The 24,100-nt window shown below is 41.0% G+C and overlaps 1 protein-coding gene across 1 annotated transcript in view; it reads left to right on the forward strand.

The window, feature by feature from the left end:
• Nucleotides 1–24,100, forward strand: part of LOC146866036 (annexin A1-like) — a 190,871-nt gene that overhangs the window by 127,674 nt on the left and 39,097 nt on the right. The window contains exons 8-10 of the mRNA XM_085640226.1: nucleotides 4,310–4,400; nucleotides 12,336–12,415; nucleotides 12,704–12,760. Coding sequence (XP_085496352.1) covers nucleotides 4,310–4,400; nucleotides 12,336–12,415; nucleotides 12,704–12,760 — 228 coding nt within the window. The remainder of the gene's footprint in view (nucleotides 1–4,309; nucleotides 4,401–12,335; nucleotides 12,416–12,703; nucleotides 12,761–24,100) is intronic.

A 24,100-nucleotide genomic window follows, 5' to 3' on the forward strand; every position in this document is an offset into this window, starting at 1 on the left:
GCTCTAAAAAACATCAGGCACTTTCAGAGATCGGTAGAGGGTGAGGGGAAAACACAGGGTAATGTTTGTGGAGGAGTACCTCTGGAGAGGGATGTAATTACTAGCCATATACCCAAAAATAAAGCCTCCATATGCTGGTTGAAATGCAGCCACAGGTATAGCAAGGGACACCTCCTTATTGCTCAAAGAGACACAGACCTAATCATCAGGCTCTCAATGTCGTAACTTCGAAGAAATATTCAATAATATATGTCACCTACTTTAAAGCAAAGGATGGAGAGGCATATATTGTCTTCATGGCACAGAGAAAGATAGATGTGTTGTAGTGAAGGTCCGCTTTTACCACTCTAGGTAAGGTTTTTTAGAGTAGGAGAAAGATGGCAAACCTCAGCATGTCACCAATGTAGTGATTAATTTGTAAAAATATATATTCATTCGGGGCTTTCGTCGGGAGGTAGCTTCGACCAGCTCGTTTCTCCTGTTGGCTCTGCCTAACACAAAACCAACTACTACAAGTGGGAAGAGGATGTGGTGCAATGGCAAGAGCTGCCGACTTCGGGTTGGGGAACCAGGTTAGAGGCTCAGCGTCGGCTTAACATCCTGTGATTCTGGGCGAATCACTTAATCTCCCTATGCCTACCAAAATGAATGTGTCCGTAACTGGTGCCCAAGCACCATTATTGATGATTAAGTACCTGTGCTGAGCACCGGAAGCCACTGGTCAAATAAAGCACTGGGAGATGGAGGAAGAGTTACTGGGTAAAGTGTCAACGTTCTATGCAGCAATGCTTTGGTCTTTCCTTTGTAAATCAGATTTGGATATACTTGTGCCGGGCATACATGCTGCTGACAAGAAGGGGAATTTCCAGGCTGACGTGGCAGGATTGGAGAAATATAAACCCTTACTGTGGGACTTCTTGAAAGCACAAGACTTTGGAATGACTTTGTGGATATTACTTGGATCAATTTGCTTATTTCATATTGCTCTGATGAAGTTCGTTTGATAGGAATGAAACACGTTGGCTGAGGTCTAATCGCTTTTTTACAAAGAAGAATAAAATAAATATAAAGGACTTCCTTGCGTGACTTCTTTCCTGGTTCACCTTCCACTATCTCAAAAATCTTCTTGTCTGGATTTCAGTGGAGCCCAATTGCGGTGGTTTCAGAAAACGAATTGCACAGGACCCTTATAACGATTGACCATGGATTGATGTGCTGAACCATTGGTCATCCGCGATGTGGAGTCTTTTTGTATCAGATTCAGATTTATGTATGAAGTGTTCCACTTTTTCCTAAGCGTGTCTGTCTTCCACTTCAAAAACATTTTATGTATCAAGCACTGTGAGCGTGATTCACAAACTGCCTTTGTAGCACATTTTCTAATACTAAAAAATTAATAAAATTGCAAATGTCAAACTATGCATGCCTGCGCATGACCTATACATATGTGTGTGGATTCTGCATACCAACTGCAGAGTTTATGCACACTTAGGTACACGTTTTAGTAGTAAATATGGGTGGGAGGAGTAAAAGTGGTTTAAGGGGGGTCCGAGAGGGGTTTAGGTAGTGATGTCACCCACCCATACAAGAGTAAGCCAATTGGAATGATTTAATCTGAGCTATCGATCTGGCTTCTGTATACTCTATCCCATTGGCAGCCATGACCCTGGACGCTACCAAGGCATTTGACAGAGTGAACTGAATCTACCTGTCAGAGGTCTTGAAAAAATTCAATCTTGGAGAAAAATGTTGCTGCACAATGCAGTCCATCTACCAGAGACCTACAGCTAGACTTCTTGTAAACGGCAATATTACTGGCTTCTTTAAGATCTCTAGGGGGACTAGACAGGGCTGCCCACTCTCCCCTCTCCTTTTCGATCTATATATTGAGCCATTTGCTCAACAGCTCAGAGACGACCTTAACATCCAGTCTTTTAAATATGGGGGGTGGGAGAGGAAGGTAGCCCTTTCTGCTGAGGATAGCTTAATTTTTACTGCTAACTTATATACAGCATTTCCAGCTGTCGTCAGCCTAGCTCAGGAGTTCGGATTGGTTTTGGGGTAACAAAATCAATGCTTCGAAGACAGAGGTCATGGTCTGGAATCAGGAGGTAAACCGGCATCAGCATCAGATAAGCTCTAGAATGAGATATTTGGGGGTAAACATCACTAAGATAGCTGAGACCAATCTGACTATGGTGGCAAGGGAGTGTTTGAAGCTAATGAAATCTTGGGCCTCGCTCCCTCTATCTATAATTGGCAGAGTCAACTTGGTCAAAATGTCAATACTCCCGAAAATCACTTTTGTCTTCAATTGTATTCCCCTTCATTTTGAGAAATTGTTAATTGATCAAATTCAGAGGGATATCAATTTGTTCGTTTGGGGGTACAAATCTTCCAGGATTGCTTGGAAAAAGCTAAGGCGCAGGAGAGAGAAGGGAGGTCTTGCCTTGATATTCAGTATTATGCTTGGGCCTTCCAACGTTCACACTCACGCATGCTTCTGAAAATGCCTGTCAACACTGGCGCGGGTGGGATGTTTTTAGCTATGCTTAGGGGTGCACATTTACCAGTGGAGGGTTCCTGTTCAAATTCGGCGATCCAAAGTTTTTAAAGAAAATTAAGCTTAAGGTTCTAAAACATGGGCAAAATTAAGGATCTCAGTCACTCTTGGATACTTTTCTAGCCTGGCCCCCCTCTGGGACTCCCCCGGTGGTCCAGAATGTTTGAGGGACAGGCTAGCAACCCCTTTGATGGAAGCTGGTCTGGCAGTTTGGGGGGATCTGATCCCTGATGGCACCTTTGTTTCATGGGAGCAACTTAGGGATAAGGTTGGTGTTGGTCTCTCTAAATTTAAATATCTCCAGTTGGAAAGCTGGGTTCAGTCACATTTACAAACAACCCGTGGAAGCTTACTAGGTGGAGGCAATTATCTGGAACATCAGCTTGTGACTAGACCCCCTGGAAAGAAGGAAGTCTCTTTCTGGTATCAAGCTATATTGGAAGCAGTGGATGGTGAATTTAAACTTGCTGAAAAACTGTGGGGAAGCTCCTTATCAGCGCAAGATTGTGATACATTATGGAAGAGTTCATTTAAGATCCTTTATAAAATAGTAAAACCGGCATGGTTAAAAAGGAATCACCTGTTCACCATTCATAGGGCTTACTTTTCCCCACTAAAAATTAACAAAGGCTTACCCGTCTGTTGCAAGAAATGCGGGCTGGCTTCAGCGTCTGATATCCATATGTTTAAAGAGTGTCCAGCTTTGGCCTCTTTTTAGGACAGTATTGGAACATTTTTAACTGATACTCTGGGAAGCCCTGTTACCATCGAATTACCCTTGATTATTTTCGGCCTGATAGATAATGTCAAGGGCCCTGCAAGATCGCTGCTTTTTTACACCATCCTCTTAGCTAGGAGGAAAATTTGCATAAAAGGAACAGACTCCACCTCCCCTCCTTCTTAGAATGGCAATCCTCAGTCTTGGCAGTTTCCAAGTTAGATCTTTTGAGATCAGGCAGAAAGAAGAAGAGAACATTTTGGAATATTTTGCAATCAAGATGGAGCCCAGAGCTGACTGTTTAAGGGTTTTTTGTTTTTTATTTTTTTCTGTGGGTCCTATGATTATGCTGCCTCAATACTCTACGGGCCAGGTCGGATACTCTCAGTCTGGTACTGGCAGATCTAAGACGAGGGCCATCTAGCTCTTGGAGCTTGGTAAAAGAGTTATCGCAGTTGGTTTCTTCATTAGCACATAAGCAAGTTCATGTACCGGTAGGCGGGTCATTCCATTTCCAGACGCCTACGCCTCTCAGCTTGCTGAGTGTGGGTATGGACAACTTGAGTGTGCATTGAAGTGAGATTGGTGGGGAATGAGGATAAAAGAAAAAAAAAGTCAATAAAAAAAAAGAGTAAGCCAATTGGATTCTTCTGGGGTTGGGAGCATGCATATTACACCTTGGCAGTAGGTTTACATTCGATGTTTGTGAATACCAAAAGCCGTCAACAGTAACACACACCAAAATGGGAACCTACTCAAAAGTGTGTAAGTTACCTTTTGGAATCAGGTCTTGTGTGTTATGTATTTGTATTCACATTAAACATATTACATCTTAAAAAACACCTTTTGTAGTGCAAATCAATCTGCCTAATAAATTCAGAAATATGCCTACTTGTGCTTGTCTGTTGTTTGTACTTGCCTCATAATTTCAAATCCTGAGTTACAGGGTGCAAAGAATGCAAAAGCTGAGGTGTCTACATGTTATTGTATTAAATGGCAAACAGTTATTATATTGTATTTCTATAAAGGGTTTGGGGACAGATGAAGACACCCTCATTGAAATCCTTGTTTCGAGAACCAACAAAGAAATCCAGGATATCCATGAGGCCTACAAAGAAGGTAATCTTTAAGTACTTTTTACCTCAGTTAAGATGTATATGGATACGACCGGTGACCATGATTTATCTTTAGAGTTTATGTAGCTAAAGCAGAGGAATAGGAATATAGGCTTAATAGGAAAGTGTGAGGGGATGTGGAAAAGACTAAAACCACTCTTATGGTAAAACCCTTAGGGAAACATCCTTTACAACTCATGCATTACAACACGTCATTACCCTGCATTTTTTACCCCGCAAAAAGTTTACATTGCAAGACTTTACACCACAAACCATTACAACGCATTTCCAATTACAACGCCACAGTGGAGTTAGAATAGTAAATTGCGTTGTTTTTGACATTGTGTTGTAATGGATTGCATTGTAAATCACTGCATTGTAAAAGTTTCTGCCAAGTAAAAAACGCGGGGTAATGGCGTGCGGAGGAAAGTGTTCTATCCAAACCCTTATGATTATCATAAATGGTCCTGAGTCACCTAACGCACACATTTAGAAAGAAACAGCTTTTCAGCTTTGGGACAGTGTACTGATTCTAGTTGTGATAAGATATTTCATGCTACCTTCCCTCTTTTCTCTTTATGGTAGGATCTTTAAACTGTACTTGTTTTGCGTCTTTCATTCCTCAGCCCAGGTTTGTATTCAGGGATTTCACTGTTCATATTATCCCTGCTCATGCCTTTGTATTCTTGATTTCCAGTATCCTTCTGAACTACTGTCTCCTCTCTCACTGTGTTGAACTTTGATAATTTTTTCTCTATTTCACTTTCAAATTCCACATTCTACTAATTCTTTTCGTTTTACTTACTAGCAAGTTCATTTTTTTCCTAGGCATTTGTTCTGTTATTCTCTTGTGTCTCACGCACAATGTATTTCCCACCCATTTCTCCTGAATCCTGATGACCTAAATAGTGATTTCAACCTATTCTCACCCATTCTGATCTGCATCGATTCTACTCACTACCTCAATCTTTTAAAATTCCAGCAGGCCACCCTGACCTTACCATACTTATTATCTCTGTTCAGTACAATCCTCCTACCTGAAATCGAAACTATTCTTAATAAAGGCACATTCTTCTAATAACCAAAATTCTCACTCCAATCTTCACTCAGCTCATGACTCTAGTCTTCTGTTTGCCAAGAAAAGTTATTTTTACCACACCTGTCGCCACTCTTTTACCAAACCCATAGTCTTTCCTATCTATTTTCAAACATCTTCCCAATCTCTTGTCTCACTTTTCTCTCTCTACTTCCAGTGCATAATTTGTAAAAAAAAAAAGAGTACCATGGTCTTTGTCAGGAGGCCACTGCAACTTGCACCCCTCACTGCCCCTACCAGTGCTGCCAATGAAAGTACCAACACAACTACTAATCATCACAGTCCTACATGTGTGACAATTTAGACCCACAAAGCTATAAGAATGGCTTGGATAGTAGTGTATGAAGTGCCGGTGCAAAGCACCGGAAACCACTGTCTCAAATTAAGCATTGTCTACTTCTGATTTTGCTACGTCTTTAACTCCATAATTGATCCAGCATTTTCCCTGTGATGGTCCAATAACCTCCTCTATGAGACTCTGTTTCTCTAGATTCTCCTAATTAGGCCCAGGTGAAATCATCATTATGGTGGCATAATTAAGCATTATTGTAGTAATCCCACGTTAATTTTGCCAGAGGACCTTCTGCTATAATGTAATATCATGCAACTATGTGCCATTTGTGGTAAAAATGTTCCACAAACGTACAGGACAAATAATACGAAAGTTGCTATTGTTAGCTGTGCTTTTGTTTTATTGCACTATTTTAGTATCACATGCATCCTCGTATTCCAAAGTGGAAGGTAGGATGCATTTTGCAATAATTGCAAAAAAATATAGTCAGTTAAAATATAATGTCAGTATTGCATATTGTATGATTAGGTGCAATTTCATGTAACTTTTCAAATTTTCAGTGAATTGTACAAGAACAAAATGCATGAGTTTTGCACACCCCTACATCTTATATCAGATTCTAAGCTTTGTTATTTTCTTACGCTTCCTATGCCAAGTGCTGCTGAGCCTCTGATTCAATGCATTCATCTCTTATTCATAAACGCTACTATCTTCTTCAATATCTCAATATTCATTCATCGTTCGTTCTCTGCTCGTGATGTTTGCCTGACACCATTAAGTGATCTGCTTATTTTTCGCCTTTAAAGAAACAAGGCTTCGCCCTCTCACTTCCACTACCTTCACCTTTGTGCAAGGGAGAGGGGCCCTCTTCAGGTGCAAGGAAATCTCCTCCTACTACTCTAAATTTAGTCAAGCCCCATTCAACAGATCTGAGTCATCAAGGAAGGGCCACGCACACCTCAACCCCCCCCCCCCCTAGTGGCTGTCTACAGTGAATGCACATCCTCAGCCCCTGTCACTCCAAAACCAGACAGTCAATCCAGAAACAGGCAGAGGCACACATAATGATTAAACAAGAAAATGCCTACTTTCTAAAAGTACTAACAACAAAATTGGGCAACCCAATAAACTCTTGGAGGCTTGTATAAATCTAAATCAGAATAAGGTAAAGGGGCCTACAAGGGGTTTTATTGCAGAAAATATTGTTGATTCAAAGAACTGTATCTGTGAAGCCCTAATTAGTGATTTCAAGGAAACAAATTAACAAAATCAATAATATTAATTCAAAGCGAGTGTATCAACAAAGAAAAGCAAGAAAGGTGTATACTTTTATGAAAAAATACAAATTTATGTAGAAAAATTAGTTTATAAATAAGGGTACAAAATGCAAATCACATAAATACAAAAGAGACTGAGAGAGATTGTTTATACAGCAACTGATTTCTCATAAACACTCTTGTTGTTACTTCCTTTAAAAACTGTGATTCTGTTTAGCATTACCTGTTCCAGCTCCCTCCTCCCTTTCCATCTTGTTCAACCATGTCATTCACCTTGCACATTTCAACATTTCAAATTTCATCATTTTGCCTCCTCTTGGTAATGTACGTTACTTTGGCAGCATCTGTAGGCAGCATCATCTTCAGGTCCTCTTTTGATTACCAGGTCTCTGAATTCCAGTTGTAACATGTAGGTTAGTCACCAACTCATCGCCAAAATGTGTGGTAATGAAGTCCAAGAGGCAAGATGTAGTTTTAAGTAGGTTTATTGAAGTGAGATACAGGTAGAAGAGTTCTTGTGTAGCAGCCCCACCACCGCTTTTGAACTCAATTGGAAGCCTGTTCCATAGTTTTGCAGTGCCATACGAGAGGCTTCGGCCTCCCCAACTTGAAGCCTGTATCCTCAGAACTTTCATAAGTCTGGTGCCTGTGGAACGTAGTTGCCTGGACGGTTTATACCAGGAAAAGAGTTTTCTAAGAAATAATGGTCCTGTGTTACTCAGTGCCTTATATGCTAGACATAACGACTTAAACTTAATTTGTTGAGCCACCGGAAGCCAGTGGAGTCTTTGAACTTCCTTGGCTACTGATTTGTGCTTAGGGACATTCAGAAGAAGTCTAGCGGCTGCATTTTGTACCGGCTGGTGCTTTTTTGGGGGTTGTTTATGCATATTCAGATGGAGTCTATCACAGTAGTCCAGTTTTGACTGTATTACTGTGGTTACAACCGTCCTCCTGGAGTCGGTGATGATACAAGGTAGAATCTTCTTGAGTTTTTTAATCAGAAAGTTGGAGGCAGACACAATAGCATTGGTCTGGTGAGATAAGGTTTATTTATTATCAATCAGCACTCCCAGGTTTTTTGCCTTCTGAACTGGTTTTGGTGGTTCACCCATCTCCACCAGCCACCAGAGATCATCCCATCTGGGTTTCAGGTTGCCAAAGATCACTACCTCGGTCTTCTCAGAATTAAGCTTGAGACAGTGCTTCCCCATCCTTCTATTTATTTCACTCATACAGTTCTGGAACTGTGATGTAGGTGAGGCTTGGGTTTAATATACTGCCACCCCTAGCTGGGTGTCATCGGTGTAAGACGTGATAATGAAACCAAACTCTTGGATCAGAGAGGCAAGTTCAGATACATACATGTTAAAAAGAGATGGACTAAGTGATGAGCCCTGTGGAACTCTGCATGGGAGGACGAGGGGATCTGTTTATACTTGTCCAATGTCACTGTTTGTCTCCTTTCCTTCAGAAAGGAGGAAAGCAGGGCCAGCGCCGTACCCTTGACCCCCAACATTTACTGCCACTGCCCAGAAGATTAAGATCCACGGTATCAAACGCAGCCAACAGATCAAGGAGAACGAGGGCGGCCGTGCCCCCTCTGTCCATCACAGTCCTGATCTCCTCGATGGCCTTGATTAATGCAGTTTCAGTACTGTGCTCATGTTGAAAACCAAACTGGGAGTGATCATGCAAGTCGTTTTCCTGGATGAAGTGGGCTAACTGTTTGTTCATAATTTTCGGTACTATTTTGGCTGGGAGCAGCAGCCGAGCAATAGGGCGGTAGTTATTAGGGTTAGACACATTCAGATTGTTTTTTTTTATCTGCGGAAGTATGGATGTATCTTTCTAAGGAGCCAGAAAGATACTAGAGGTGAGCATGTTATTGAAGATTTCTGTGAGCACAGGGCTCACCTCCTCCGCTATGTCTTTCAGAAATGCGGGTGGGCAGGGGTCAAGTAGGGACCTAGATTTAATTTTTCTAATATGTTTTTCCAAGACCTCTGAGGAAATCTGTGAGAAGCAGTGAACATTCTTTCCCTTAGGTTCTGAGATTAATGGTGTTTCAGTGGGACTGCAAGAGGGGGTGGCTTCAAAAGCATCATAGATATCCTTGACTCTGTTTTTGAAAGCTACTGCAATCATATCACAAAAACTTTGGTTGCTCTTGATGCATTTTGTTTTAGGTAGAGACAACAGTTTCTCTACTACCCCAAACAATTCTTTGGGCGTATTCTTAGCTCTCTCAGTGTGCTTAGTAAAAAAGTCATTTTTTTCAGACATAAGTAGATTTTTCTATGGAGTTAGTGCGGATTTATACATATTTGTTTGTCCCCTATGTCATATTTAACTCTCCAGCTTCTTCCGAGTCTGCAGCACTTTTGTTTTTCTTGTTGTAGGGCGTCAGTGAACCAGGGAGCCGAAGGAGTGTTACGATTCCCTGAGGTTTTGCCAATGGGTACCGTGGCCTTAATGGCCTCGTTTAGCCAGTCCGTATACATGGTGACTGCTAAATCTAGGGGGACATTTAGCAGTGGTTGTGTTCCGTCCAGATGAGTTTGGAGAATGACTTTGTCCACCTTATTCCAGGCAGTATAGGTTAATGAGTGGGTTTTGGCAGTCCTCCCTTGTGGCCTTTTGGGACTGAAAAGTCAAACCTGACTAAAGAGTGGTCTGACAATGTCAGCAGGAGAATCTCTTGTACTGTTAGTCCCTTTACAGAAGTAAAAATACCATCAAGTGTGTGTCCTGCCTCATGGGTGGGCATGTGCACCGTCTGGGATAGACCCAATGCCCCTAGAGTCTCTAACAAAGAGACAGTCTCTTTGTCCCCAGTATCCTCTAAATAAATATTAAAATCACCCAGAATTGTAAACTCATTACTGGCGAGAATGGGTTCCATGAGTATGTCTAGATTATGAATAAAGGTAGATCTAGCACCAGGAGGGTGATAGAGTAGTATGCTCCTAAAGGTTTTTCTTGCATTTATTTCAATTACCAAATGAAGTGCTTCATAGTAAAGGGTGGGGGCTGGGGAAAAGGTTACTTCAGATCACATTCGGTACTCTCTGATCATCTATACCTAACTTAATTTATTACATTGCACTTTACTGTGGTGAAATGTATGAGAGGCATCCTTAATGGCCTTTTCAAGAGAAATCAATTTACTCACAACGTTACTAGAATAAGGAAAGAACAATGTGAAATTGTTTTTTGTATATATTTCTAGTTTGAAACAGAGCAGAGGAGCTGATAGGTCAGCCTGTTTTAAAGAGCTAGTCACACATGCATCATTTCATCAAAGTTAATAAATTCAACAGGGGCCAGTTTAGAAAAATTGTGAGCAGGAAAAGTATGTATTCAATTGCAGGCTGCTACCACAAAGAGCATAAACATGAGTAGAATGTAAGCAGGTATGGCTGGTTGCCTGAAAACTGTACTGTGACCCTTGTTCACAATAACATTTTTAGGTTAAGCATAGGCTGGGTACATGCACTGTCTGCAAGACCTGCTGTAAGCAGTATACGGAGTGTAATCTCAACTGCTGCTTGCCATTAGTTAACTCCTGCGTTGCTCATCTTTCCTGGCTCATTATTGGTTGGTGCTCCTGATACATCACTTGCGTTTTATCATAAAGGAGCACCGACCAACTAGAGGTTTGTTATGCTGTAAGGGTTTGTGTTTCGTTTAGGGACCACTTCTTTTATTTTGTGCTAGTGATATTCTATCACTACGGCGCTGACCACGGCGCCTGGTTCCATTATTTTTTTATCACAATGGCTCCCGCTTCACGGACCGACATGCACATAACTTAAATATGCATGGGTGCCACGCTTTATATTTTAGCATAGGGCCACTTTCATATTTACAACACAGGCACCTACTTTAATCATCATTTTTTAATCACTGTGTAGGGGCACAGCACTTTATGTTTTAGCATAGGGCCCACTTTTATATTTACAACACAGAAACCACACTTTATGCTTGAGTACGGCGCCCACTTTTATGTTTCAAAAACGCAAAAGCTCTAAGTCTCACAAATGCAAGACCTATTGCATTGCATGCTTTTTACTTTTGCATGCTTCAAAATCTACATAGACTTAAAGAGCACAATATATGCCTGTTCAATTCACAAAGGGCATTTGTAGGTGCATAATTCCACTGCACGCATACCTTTTGTGCAGTGGTATTTTTTACGCAAGGAGAATGTTGGTTAGAGAACCCGTGTGGCCCTCAGGGGCATAGCTCTGTGGGGGTGTATGGAGTATGAAATCTCCCTAATAAATTTCATCTGCTATGTATAGTTGGGTCCAGGGACCTCCAGTTGGGCTAGCAGAGTTTTTGATTGGGTTTCCACTTGGATTAGCAGCTCTCATAGCACAGACACATGTCTCTATGAAACTTTGCAGAGCTGATATACACCCACTACTGTTCTCTCCTCTCACACAAAATATGTCAATAAAAAACAAAGGTCTGGATGGCTCTTATGTGGTGCAGAGAAACCTTTTAAATATAATACTATTTTCATCAATTTTGCCATTTAAATATTGGTGATGGTTGGAAAATCTATGGTACCCATCCCCTAACCTAACTGGCTAAGCTACGCCCATGGTGGCCACATTAGTGATGTATCCTCATTTCAGTAAAATATGCATTCACATTTGTACATATGAGCCTTCCATTCCTCTGTGACTGATCTAAGGAGGTGTAGGCCAGTAAAAGTACTTAACTAAGTAAGCCAGTCAAAGGGGAATGCTGAAGGGATGCAGTTGTCTCATACTGCCTTCTGCAGTGCACTGGTGACTCATAAGAGCATAGTCATACGTTTTTCATTGACCACCCCTCTATTAGTGGTGGCAAAGGAAAACATGGATTTAAGAGGAAAGGTTCTTCAAGGTCTACATTGATTTGGGTTCCAACGCCAGCCTTGGTGACAGGTGGTGTGCCTTGCACAGTGTGCAAATCAGGCTTGTGACAGTGTTTTTCTGATTTTGTCCCATAGCATTTTCAATCTCTGTTATCTAGGAAGTCATTTTACTTTTTTTAAGATGTTATAGTATTCAGAAGCCTTTTGAATAAAGTAGATTTGATCAAATAGCTTTTTGACACTGTTTGGGCTGTGAGGGCTCACTCAGTGAATCCAGTGCCCTCAACTTTGTTAACTCTTGCATGCTATTACACACAATAATACAGTACCAAGCAGGAAAGGTTTCAGCTATCAATCTGTAATTATGTGGCTATTACATGTGTTTTTCTGTTTCCTTTATGCAGAGTTCAACTCTGAGCTGTCTAAAGATATTAGCAGAGAAACAAGTGGAGATTTTCAGAACGCTTTGTTGGCACTAGCCAAGGTGAGCATGCCATGCCTAGATAATTTTAAGCTTCCAAACAAAGCCTTGTTCAAGTACAAGCTTCTTCATTGTTCCTTTTTAATCACTAATTTGGATGTTTGCTCACATGTATTTTCATTGCAAGTTGGTTGGTCTGTTTTATGGGTTGTATTTGGCTTTTACTTGCAAGGAGATGATTGTCTTTGGACTGGTAATGTTTATTTAGGTACATGTGGTTTGAGTTTGCACATTTAAAAACAATTCATGTTGCACATTTGAATTTAACGCATAGTGATTGATCTTTTTCAGGGTGGGAGAAGTGAAGATCCTCATGTGAATGATGAACTTGTGGACCGTAATGCAAGGGTAAGCATTTCATGTACAAGTTCTTGGTGGTCTTTTTCTCCTAAAAACAACATGGAAGTCATCTTTTCTTTCTCGTTTATTTAAACAGTTAAGAATGTCACAAAAATCCATGGCAGAGTGTGTACTCGTGTCGGATGTCATAGTTTTACTGTTACATATATCAATGGACATAAATTAGTTACCGGATCTCAATTTCCTAAAACAACATTTCACTCAGCCTATTCATTATACTGGCATATTGGCACAAGTACATTTACTCCCGCAATTGTCTTAAACTTATTTCAAATTATTTGCACCTCAACCTTTCAGAAAAGACCACATGCACTTTTGCTGTTTGAGTAATTGCTATCTTGAAATTACTTAAATTCTAACCTGTTTAAAGGCCACTCTGCATTTTATTTCGAGTTAAGAACTGAAAGACTACATTGTTTTAAAGTTAAAGATGGGTTGCAGACTATCAACTGCAAAATATGAATACAAACATTTCATAGTAAACATATTTAAGGCCACTATATCAACTTTCGAATGCTATAAAGGCACGCACAAAAATTAACCTTAAAACCATCATGTTTACAATATATTAAATACAAAAATATAGATCCCAAAAATATAGATTAAAATAGAGATGGTGACCTCAATATTAGAACAAACTACAAAATATCTACAATATATAAAAATAAATAACTGCAATGCAATTCACATTTACTTTAATATTTCATTTAAACAAATCTAACTTTTTGGAAAGAAACAAATACATTTATCATAAATAGATAAGCACATAAATATGCTGCAGTGTAATATATAGTTATTTTATATTATGAAATATATTATATTTGGAAAATGATATTTTAAAAATAAAAGCATGTATATTTATACTTAAAATGTATATAAGAAAGGTCATTTTTTCTAAAATTATATAAATGATACAAAATAATCATATACAAAATGTCCTATAAAAATAGATTTTTTATTACAGTTTAAATAGGCACTCTATTTACATGTAGTGTAAATCTAAATGTAGAAATTAGTGTTTGTTATACCACTATTTATTGAAATCTAATATTTTCGTAATTTTAAATGCTTTATGCATCCATAACAGCTTATAAATACATTTAATAAGTAGTCAACCGCAGAACTAAAAAAGAAATTAAAGGGTGTTATTTAACTTTACTTTACTTGAGCAAACATTAGAAAACTTTAGGAACCAGAGGGTCCAATTTCCCAATTTAATAACAGTCTCACAAACATTGGCTAAAGAGAATAAAGAATGTGGGGCAGGATAGACCTCTTAAAATTCAAGAAACCGCACCTGTTTTTTTTAGGGGGGGCATGTGAGACAGCCAGATTTAGTATTTAACTTTAGTCCTCCTAATATTGGGAAAAGGGCATGTATTTTGGATATTCAGCTTTAATGTTCTGGGTCAATCACCCCGAACACTAGGAAATATCCCTATATTGGGGGTGGGGTAGGGAGTTAAATGTAACACCAGTCCTGCAAATATTAGAGAACATGTGCATATATTTGTAGATGTTATGTTTATATTCTACCTCCATTACCGCTAACACTGAAGAAAGTTGATATATTTGGGGTGGTCATATTTACTATTATAAATCAAGTTACACTAACATTCAGGAAAGTGCACATATTTGGGTAAAGCTTTTTTTTCCATTCTAACCGCAGTCCAACTAGCTTTGACAATGTGCATATATTTAGGGGGTACAATTTACTATTCTAATGCAAGTCCTACTAAGATTGGGAAAAGTGCATATATTTGTGTATGTGGAGGTCAGAGTTACTTGCCGTCTTACTTATGTAAAAGTGCATTGATTTCACAAAGTTTTTATAATTCAGCACACATTGAAATGATTTAAACAAATTAATTCAACATAAATTGTCTGTGATTTTTAATTGATTTTTTATCAGATAATAAAATATTTTTTAAAAGATAACTAAATGTACCTCAATTTAAATATTTTCTCAATCATTTAGGGGCAGATTCCAATCCTGGAAAAAGGCTGTACAAATCGTTGTATGGAGCGTTTTTCCCGTACAACTCTTAAACTTTTCTTACAACCTAGGAAGTACGATTCGTACAGAAAGCCTCTTTCCATACAAATTGTTCAAAAGACCATACAGCTAAAATAAACCAACGATTCTGATCCGTAACAGCTTGCACGTGACGTCTTTATGTATTTAAGCAGCGGTTTCCAGCCCAGCAAGTACGATTCGTCCCTACGGCACTCCGAACGGCTCTTTTCTTACAAGAGCCAAAAACAGCTGTAAAAGCAGAGTCCCCAGGGGTACGAGTTGTACAGGCATACACCCCCGTGCGTTGTGTATGTACGGTTCGTACCCCAACATCACGTATGTACTGTGCGTACCCCCAACATCATGTACCTCAACATCGCGTACCCCAACATTGCATACCCCAACATTGCATATGTACGCACCGTACATATGTGATGTTGGGGTACGCGATGTTTGGGGTACGCACAGTACATACGCGATGTTGGGGTACGCGATGTTGGGGGTACGCACAGTACATACGCGATGTTGTGGTACGCACCGTACATACACAATGCACGGGGGTGTATGACTGTATGACTCATACCCCTGTACGACTCGCACCCCGGGAACAACTTTTCCCGGGATACGAGTCGTACAAAGTTCGCTACGTAGCGGGTAATGGCATCCCTCATGTAAGGGACGTTTTCCGTACAAATCGGAAATCGGAAAGCCGGTCAGGATCGTACTAGTACGGTTGGACTGCATTTTTACAATTTGTATGGAAAAGTGTCCGGGTCCGTCTGGTACAACTTTTCCCAATCCGATTTGTAAGGATCGAGCCGATCCGTACAAATCGGATCGGGAAAAGTTGTATTTCTCCCGTACGAATCATACTTCACGGGTCGGACGGGACTTGTACGATTTGTATGGAAAAATTTACCGATACGAGTCGGGCGGGAAAAAAAAATACAGGATCAGAATCAGCCCCTTAGTATAGATACTAACTTAAATAGTAGCCTTTTGAAATAATTAACTACTGTTATAGGTATTAATTTCATATTCATTAATATACAGTTGAAACAAAACAGCGACAACTCAATCCCCATTTATCACAAAAATAACAATTACACAAAAAATGTATAAACAATATAGAAAAAGTAATTGAACCTACCAATATAATATTTCAGATTCCAATAAAATCTATAATTCTCTAATATTGTAATTGTATGATTTAACTAATATCTAAAGTTAAAGCACCACCCAATAACCGGAGGCCTCTGGGTGAAGGGGAGCCTGTTATGGGTCCCCAAAGTTGGTTTCTGACAGCCAATCCATGTTGGAGAAACAGATTTGGAAAGGCTGTCTGAATCTGACATTGTAATGCGGTCCATAAAGCTGTACGAGTCAGCTTTGACTGAATTTCTCTGAATGGCGTTCGGACGCGAGTTAGAATTGAGTAGGAAAGTAAGAACGGTTTCTGACCATCGTAATCAGTCGGTCGGAAATGTTTCTGAGTAGGTAGGAAACAAGACTTGTGACACAGCATTCGGACAAACCAAATGCCAGTCGGAGCCCTTCTGACCTACATTGTAATGAGGCCCTAAAAATGAGTTTTTTTGCAAAATGGATGAAACATAACCTTCCTACAAATACATTTGTAGTTTCCTTCAATGGTTTTACTCAACCTTTCATTAACACAAACTATATTGAGCCTACCTAAAAATGAGAGCTCCTATATAAATATGTGTAGCATGATAAAATATATGAAAGAATATTACTAATTGTTGCTAGGGCATTCAAATATGTATTACATAGCTATGTGAACGCCAAGGTGTGCCAATATATTTCACTGACGCCTTGAATGGAGGCAGCATAGTGGATGCAGCACTAAACTCCTTTCTCCAAGGTCCTTCCATCCACACATGTGCCACCAATTGCAAAGTAGTAAAAAAGTGGAGATTCTGCCAATCAGATGTCAGAATTTGCACTTCTACGCCTGGCCAGTAAAGCATCTTTTTTAATTTCAAATGTTTTTTATTGAGTTGTAATATGGATAGAAATTATCATGGTTCATACTGCAAACAGGACACACACCTAGTTACCATTGAGACATGAAAATAGACAATAGCCAACACATATGTCATATGATGTTTATGAAAATTAGGTGAGGTATTATTGCAGGCCCATCAAAACTGGCAAGAGTCTCTATCAATGGTGTGAATGTCAAAATGACTTTTACATACAATAACCAAAATATATTATTAGCAGCACAATATATTTGTGCCATAACATTGGACACATATAGGAGGGGATTTTAAAAACTAAAGATAGAAAAAGCAGAAAAAGAGAGAGACGGAACTCTGGGAGGTCTACACAATGTATATACTCAGTGATTAAGTTGGTGTGGCAGATAGAGCAAACAGGTGACAACACAATTTTTCTTTTGATGAGCAGGATAGTGAATACAGTCTCTGATCCAAGAGTATTTGGATTTTGAGGAAGCTAATCCTCGTTTTCTGTGGTAAAATGATATATCCCCTTAATCTGTGACAGTAATCAACTATTTTTTTCCTTTTAACAGAATGATTTCACCCCTTTGTATTTAGTAAGAGTATTTTAGTAACTTCATTGTGAGCAAGTTAGTGTCATAGGCAACATAAAGTATCCAATAAAGGTCAAATGGTAGAAGATTAAATGGAGTGATGGTGTATATAATGACTGCTGAACAGCCAAACAACGTAAAAAATATTAATTAACTTGCACCTTATCAATAGAGCAATTTCCATTTGTATGTGGGAACAAGATTAAAAGATACCTAACTAAATATGAGATGGGGAGCGTAATATAACATCACAGTCAACATTTGTTATGCTAGGTTTATAAAAATCTTTCAATTTCAGCGAAGAGTCATGAGCAAAGGTGTATCTATAATACCATAACACATTAACCAAACAATGCACACCTAAACAGTTTAAAGACAAATTAGGATCAGGTCAGCTGATCAGGCCCATCAAACGACCATGGAGAAACTAAACCCAATGGCCAAAATAGTGAGAAAAATACACACAAACTGCTACTATTAATCATCCATGTGTGAATGCTCAGGGCCTCATTACGATGTCAATCGGAAAGGCTGTGGACAGCATTTGGTTTGTCCGAATCTGTGTCGGAACCAGCATTTCAGACCGACCCGGAAACAATTCCGATTGACTGATTAAGATAGTAGGTAACCATTCAGTCCTTCCGACTTGGTTCTGATCGGCATTTGGAGAAACCGAGTTGGTCGTAGCCAACTCGTACAGCTCTACAGACCATGTTTCCGACCAACGTATTACGATGTTGGATTCGGACAGCCTTTTCAACTCGGTTTGTTCAACACGGATTGGCTGTCAGAGACTAACTTTAGGTGCCTGTAGCAGGCCCCCCCTTCACCCCGAGTCCTCTGGTTGGGCCCGTGGGGAACCCATGGATCCCCTCTTTCCAACCACGCACAGTGTGGCAGGCACAATGGGATGCCCGCCACAGGGTGCAAAGATTTCCGCAACCACCCTGTTTTGCAATGGGAGCCTGTGTTGTCGGTTGGAACACAGGCTCCTATTAAAGTCAATGGGAGATCGACCGAATGGTGTTTGGAAACATCGTAATTGGTCGGTCGGACTATCCAAATCTGATTCGGTCGGAAACGGTTCCGACACCTAGTCAATCGGAATGCTTTCCAACCGGTACCGTAATGAGGCCCTCATTAATATCTAACATACATTTCTGAAGATCAGCAGGATCCCAGAAGTATCTGGGCTTGTCATTGAAGCTGATATTAAAGAGGGATAGACCCACATACAAGTGTTGAAAGGATAGAGACCAGAGCTGTTTTCTGTGGGCCCGAAAAACCTTTCTGTGAAGCATTGTGTCCATGGAGCAGTCCTTAGTAATATCAATTACCTTCCCTGGTTTTGTCTTGTGATTTTTCATGTGCTGCAGCTATGTTGTTTTCATTTAAATAGTGGATAATGTCATTCTGAATGGATTGATTAATTTCTTTGTTATCTATAACAATATTATTCATTCTCCATTGTCTTCATGAGGGTATAGACACACCTATGTTAAAATCCAGGGAAACACATGCATGGTCTGCGATCACAATTTGCTAAATTTTTGGAGATGAGGAATGTTGGAGGAATCGGTCTCTACTAAAAGGTAATCAATCCTAGGGTAGGAAATGTGAGGTTGTGAATGAAATGTTTAATCACTACCAGTGGGGTTGTGGATCTTCTAAATCGCTAATAAATTATGTGTTTTTACAAAGATTCAAAAGTTGGGTATGAGCACTTTTGGAAATGACCTGTATTAGAGGGTCAAGAGTTCTATCTAGAGGAAAATTCAAATCCCCACCCATTGTTACACCGTTATGTTTTGGGAGGTCTGGGATAGCTGTATTTAAGGAAGACCAGAAGTCTGGTTCATAATTGTTTTGTGCATAAACATGAATAATATAGAACTTAGTCTCCTCTTTTTCAGCTAGGAGGATTACCTATCTGCCTAACCTTTTCCGCTAATTTAAGGTAGCTGTGATATTAGATGTTTCAAATATATGTGTGACAACATCATTTTTCTTCTGATGTGCAAGATTGCTAAAACAGTCACTGATCCAAGAGTATTTGAATTTTGAGGAATCTAGCAAACCAAATGTTGTCTATTGTAATAAGATGATATCCTCATTTAATCTATGGCAGTAATCAACTACCTTTTCCCTTTTAACAGGATGATATAGCCCCTTTGTAATCAGTGATAATATGTTAGTGATTGAGTAAGTAAGTAAGTAATCGTTAATTTTGGGCACAGCCCATAAAACACATCAGATCAATACAAGGAGATACATTTCAGACACTTTAATAATTATGCAATATAAAAACATAATACATCAAAATACGGATGGATTACTATGAAAGCGACTAAAAACATTGCATCGACATAAAAGTGCTAAAAACAGTACGTCAGTCCTGATAACTGGTTATGGACCAGACAAGGCAGCCAATTGTGCATTTTGGTGGAAAGTAGTCCAACCAATCATATAATGTTCAAATGGTCATAAGGAGGAAAATGTGCAAAAAAGCAATCATGGGGACTGTACAAAAGGAAAAGCTTGGCAGAATAAATATTTGCAACAATTCATAAACACTTGATAATAAGAGGGGGCGATAAAGCGGATCTCTATCAGGGTTCAGATTTGCAGATAGCCTTTTTTCTTAATGCCCATGCGTTATACAAATTCTTAGAGACCACAAAGGGTAAGGGTTGATTTGTATCACTTTTAAAGAGTCTCTCACTTCCCAGTAGTGTCTCACACCCATTTGGTTACATACAGCCACCAGCCATTTTTTCCGGACCTTCCTGTATGAGGGGAAGAATAGCATGAAGTGGGACTCCGTTTCCACTAAACTCGGACAATTTGGACAACAATCGGCCTGGCTATTGGTATTAGCCCATTTGAAAGTGTGCGATCTCAAGGGCAGAGCCCCTCACCTATATTGTATGTACAGACATTTTAAGGTGGTATGGGTGCATTCTATTCAGATAAGGTTCAAGTCTGGGTGCACTTTTATGCTTCAGGAATTTTCCAGTGAGAGAGTTGGTCTGGTGCATTTCCTATGTTTGGTGTAGTACTGCCTCCCAGTAAGACAGGGTTATTACTTTTGTATGCTGGGCAGTCCATAGCTCACTCATCCCTATTCTGTGCATCAATTCTTTAATGTATTTCAACCATGGTGTTCTCAGGTTTCTATCAAGAACCAAAATAACTTTCACACACTCTCTATAGGCTGCCAATTCATTGGTGGTCCATAATCTGACCCAGTATAGGAGGGGTTTTAAAACCACTGTTAAGTGTATTGGATTGAGAGCCAGGTCTAAGCATAGCGTTGTGGTAGGAAAGCTTAAGGTAAGCTTAAAGAGTGTTATAATAAATCTGTTTTCTATTTTTGTTAGACTCTCGGCATCGGCGTAGCCCCAGATATCGGCACCATAAATTGCTGATGCTACTGATGAAGATTTATATTCAGTGATGACCGGAGAGACAGCTTTATACCGTCTCGCTATGGCAGAGGCTTTTTGGTGAAGGGTGGTTTTACTTTTTTCTATTTGGGGGCCCATGCTTGGGTGTCACTTAGCCTCACCCTGAGATAATCAAAATTTGCATAAGGACTCTTGGTACCCGTGCTTCGCCACAACAAACACCAAATCAGATACATTTGTGGTGGTGAGTCAGGAGCCGGTTTGACTGTTGTTGCCACGTTCCCTGCTGCGAGGCTTGCTGGAGTGTCGGGAGTCCCGCGGAACGGTTTTTTCGGCGGTTGTGGTTGCTTCTTGCTCTGCGGGCAGAGACGGGGGAGAGAGCTGCCCTCGCGGAGCCTGACAGAGGCAATTCAGTTCCTACCCGGCGGCTTGTGAACCGGAGTGGATGCCCGGACTCTGGTGTTGGCGGTGTTGGCGTGACAAAGCGGCTGAGCAGCTGGGAGAGCGCTGCAAGCAGCCTGAAGCACCTCCCGCTTCCGGATTCCAGTTTCCCATAGATTGGGGAGCTGTCTGCTTTGTCGAGTTTTTTTTTTTTTCGTGGTGCACTGTGCGGGAAAGTGGGGGAGAAGCTGGCACTGCGGTTAAGGGGAGTCAGTGGAACTGGTGAACTCTCCCACCAGCCCTCCCGCTACTGAGAGGTTCATGGAAGCTGAGCATTTAGTATTGTCTTGGAAAAGTTTGGGGGAATAAGGGTGAAGAGGGGGAAGGAAGAAAAGAAAACGCGCTAGCAACCTTGACCCCTGCCAGCTTCTTGCTTTGTTTGCTCTCGCCGTGAGGGGAACGGCCACGAGGACTTTCGCAGCATCTCCCGGCATCATTCCATCTCGCCGTGAGGGAAACGGCCAGCACGGACTACGACTCCCAGCGGCCAGTGCTCACCCCAGGCGCCTGTCATTGACATCAGCAGGCAGCGCCGGGGGAGCTTAAAGGCGGCTTCGGTGTTCCGTCCTTGCCCGTCTCTGACCGATTCTGACTGGACTGGGCCACATCTCTAACGCTGCTGCTGTGGCAGTACACTTAAGGTAGAAGGGTGCACTTACATTGATTGGACTCGAAAGTGTTTGCTGCATTTCCTTGTTTTGCTCTATAGGCGAATATTTCATATTGCTAGTATCCTGCTCTGGTGGTGTAAAATATTAACTCCTAATTGACTTCATCTAGGCTATCGACTATATTGGCTCTAGTATTGTGTGTATAGTGTAAGATGGCAACCAAAGGGAAACGTACCGGTGGGTGTGGGTCTGTGACAGGTACTCTTGACCATTTCATTACTAGAGCTGTATCAGTTCTAGAGGATGAACTAGCTATAACTGAGCGACGCCTGTCCGCAGAGCTAGCGCAAGCCAGACGCTCATCCCTGGGAATTTTGCCACTGGCTAAATCTCCTTTGAAGCTAGCGGGACAGGATGGGGGTGATTTAGTACCACGGGAGAATCTTGGGGTTAGTACTTCTATATCGCAGACCTGTAGTGAAGTGTGTGATGTTCCTTGTGATTCAGGCGACATAGCCATAACAACATGCAGCCCCCCCGTTACTACTAAATCTGCTTTAACCTACCCGCAGACAAGGGCTAGCAAAAAAACTGTAAATCCTCCCAACCCTAAGAGGAAACGAGTAGGGATGTCCCAGGGAGGGAGAAAGGCCAAACACCCTAATATTATGGAAAAATCTCCAATGGGGGTGACCCAGGACGAAGATCATTTATCTCCAAGCGGGAATGTTACTAGGCATATAGACCAGCCCCAATCGAGTAATATGATTCCCCAGATAGAGAAAATGGTCCGTTCTCTGTTACTACCTCTGCTGGAAAGGGTTAAGCTGGTTAGTGAGAAGATAGATCGATTAGAGCAAACTGTCTTAGACAATTTCTGTTCACTTAAAAATGTTATCAAACTAGCTACCAAGGAAAGGGATAATCTTTTAGGGGTGTCTTCTACCCTCCCTATTCTCCCGCTGGTATCTCCTGATTATGAAGTAATGTCCGGGGTTACACCTGAGGCTGCTCTCCCCAAGGCTCAGGTTATTGACAATTCTATTAAACAATGTGTTGGCCATGTGGGAGATAACCCTACGAGTGTGTCCAGTACCAATGCTGGGAAAAAGTGCGTGAACAAGGGAAGGACTTTGGAATCTGGAGTTAAAAACAGTACATTGTCTAGGGCTCACATACATTTGCCCCCTGCTTGTACTCCTTATGTAGCTGTACTGACAGGAGTCCCGGAATTAAACGAAGGTGTATCGGAATCGTATCAGCAATTAAAAAACAAAGTCACCTTCTGGCTAAATAGGAACAGACCGCTCCCAAACTATTTGGATGGAAAGATCCTCTTTGCTAGAAGGGTTAGTTGGGTAGGCCCAAGACCCAAAGATGTTCCTGGGGACTCCATTATTGTCAACTTTGGAGATAGTCGTATAGTGCATTATATCTGTGACTCTCGACTGGCTTGTGACCAGTCAAAAATTGGGGTACATGACTTAGGGTATTTTTACAATTCTAATCCCAATATTCCTGCAGGATCTAGCCCAGCTCTGAAAAATTGGGAAGCAAATGACCTGTGCTATCCAGTAGCTCTTGCCTGACCGGTATCTGGGTCGCAGTTACTTATTACATCCCCCAATCCAAGTATTCCAGCCGGAGAGCCTAAGCTTAATGAAAATGTATATTACTCCCCTGTTAACGGGATGGCTGAGATAGTAGATGTAATAACCCCTGAACTGTCTGGGGAAATGCAACGTGGACGTGAGCAGTCGTGTGCTGACCCTGCACACGTTCAAGGCCAAGGAAGGGAGGGGGGATCAATGGTTTCTTGGAATATTGCAGGCTTAAAGTCAAAAATGGACTCCCCGGAATGGTTAGCTTATATAGGCAACTTTGATGTCTGCCTCTTCCAGGAAACCTGGTCCTGTGAGCCCCAGTTCTTACATGGTTTTTTGAATTTTTATGTCCCCGCAACCCAGGGTCTAAGGGGGCGCCCAAAGGGAGGCCTGGTAATCTGGGTTCGACAGGATGTATTTCCTGAGGCTTGTGCAATATCTACTGGGTCTGAGGATATCCAACTAGTCAGGGTGTCACTTGGGATTCTGGGTGACCTGGATATCTACAACTTGTATCTGAGAGACCCCAATAGGACGGGCTCCCAGGTTTTGGCTCACTTAGTTTCCCTTATAGACCAGTACTCAGGTGGGAGGCGAATACTTGTTGCTGGGGATCTGAATATTACCTTCGAACCACTCTTAGACCCTGACTCTGGGTGGGGCGTTG

This window comes from Triturus cristatus, chromosome 2_1, assembly GCF_964204655.1.
Source record: "Triturus cristatus chromosome 2_1, aTriCri1.1, whole genome shotgun sequence".
Classification (NCBI taxonomy): domain Eukaryota; kingdom Metazoa; phylum Chordata; class Amphibia; order Caudata; family Salamandridae; genus Triturus; species Triturus cristatus.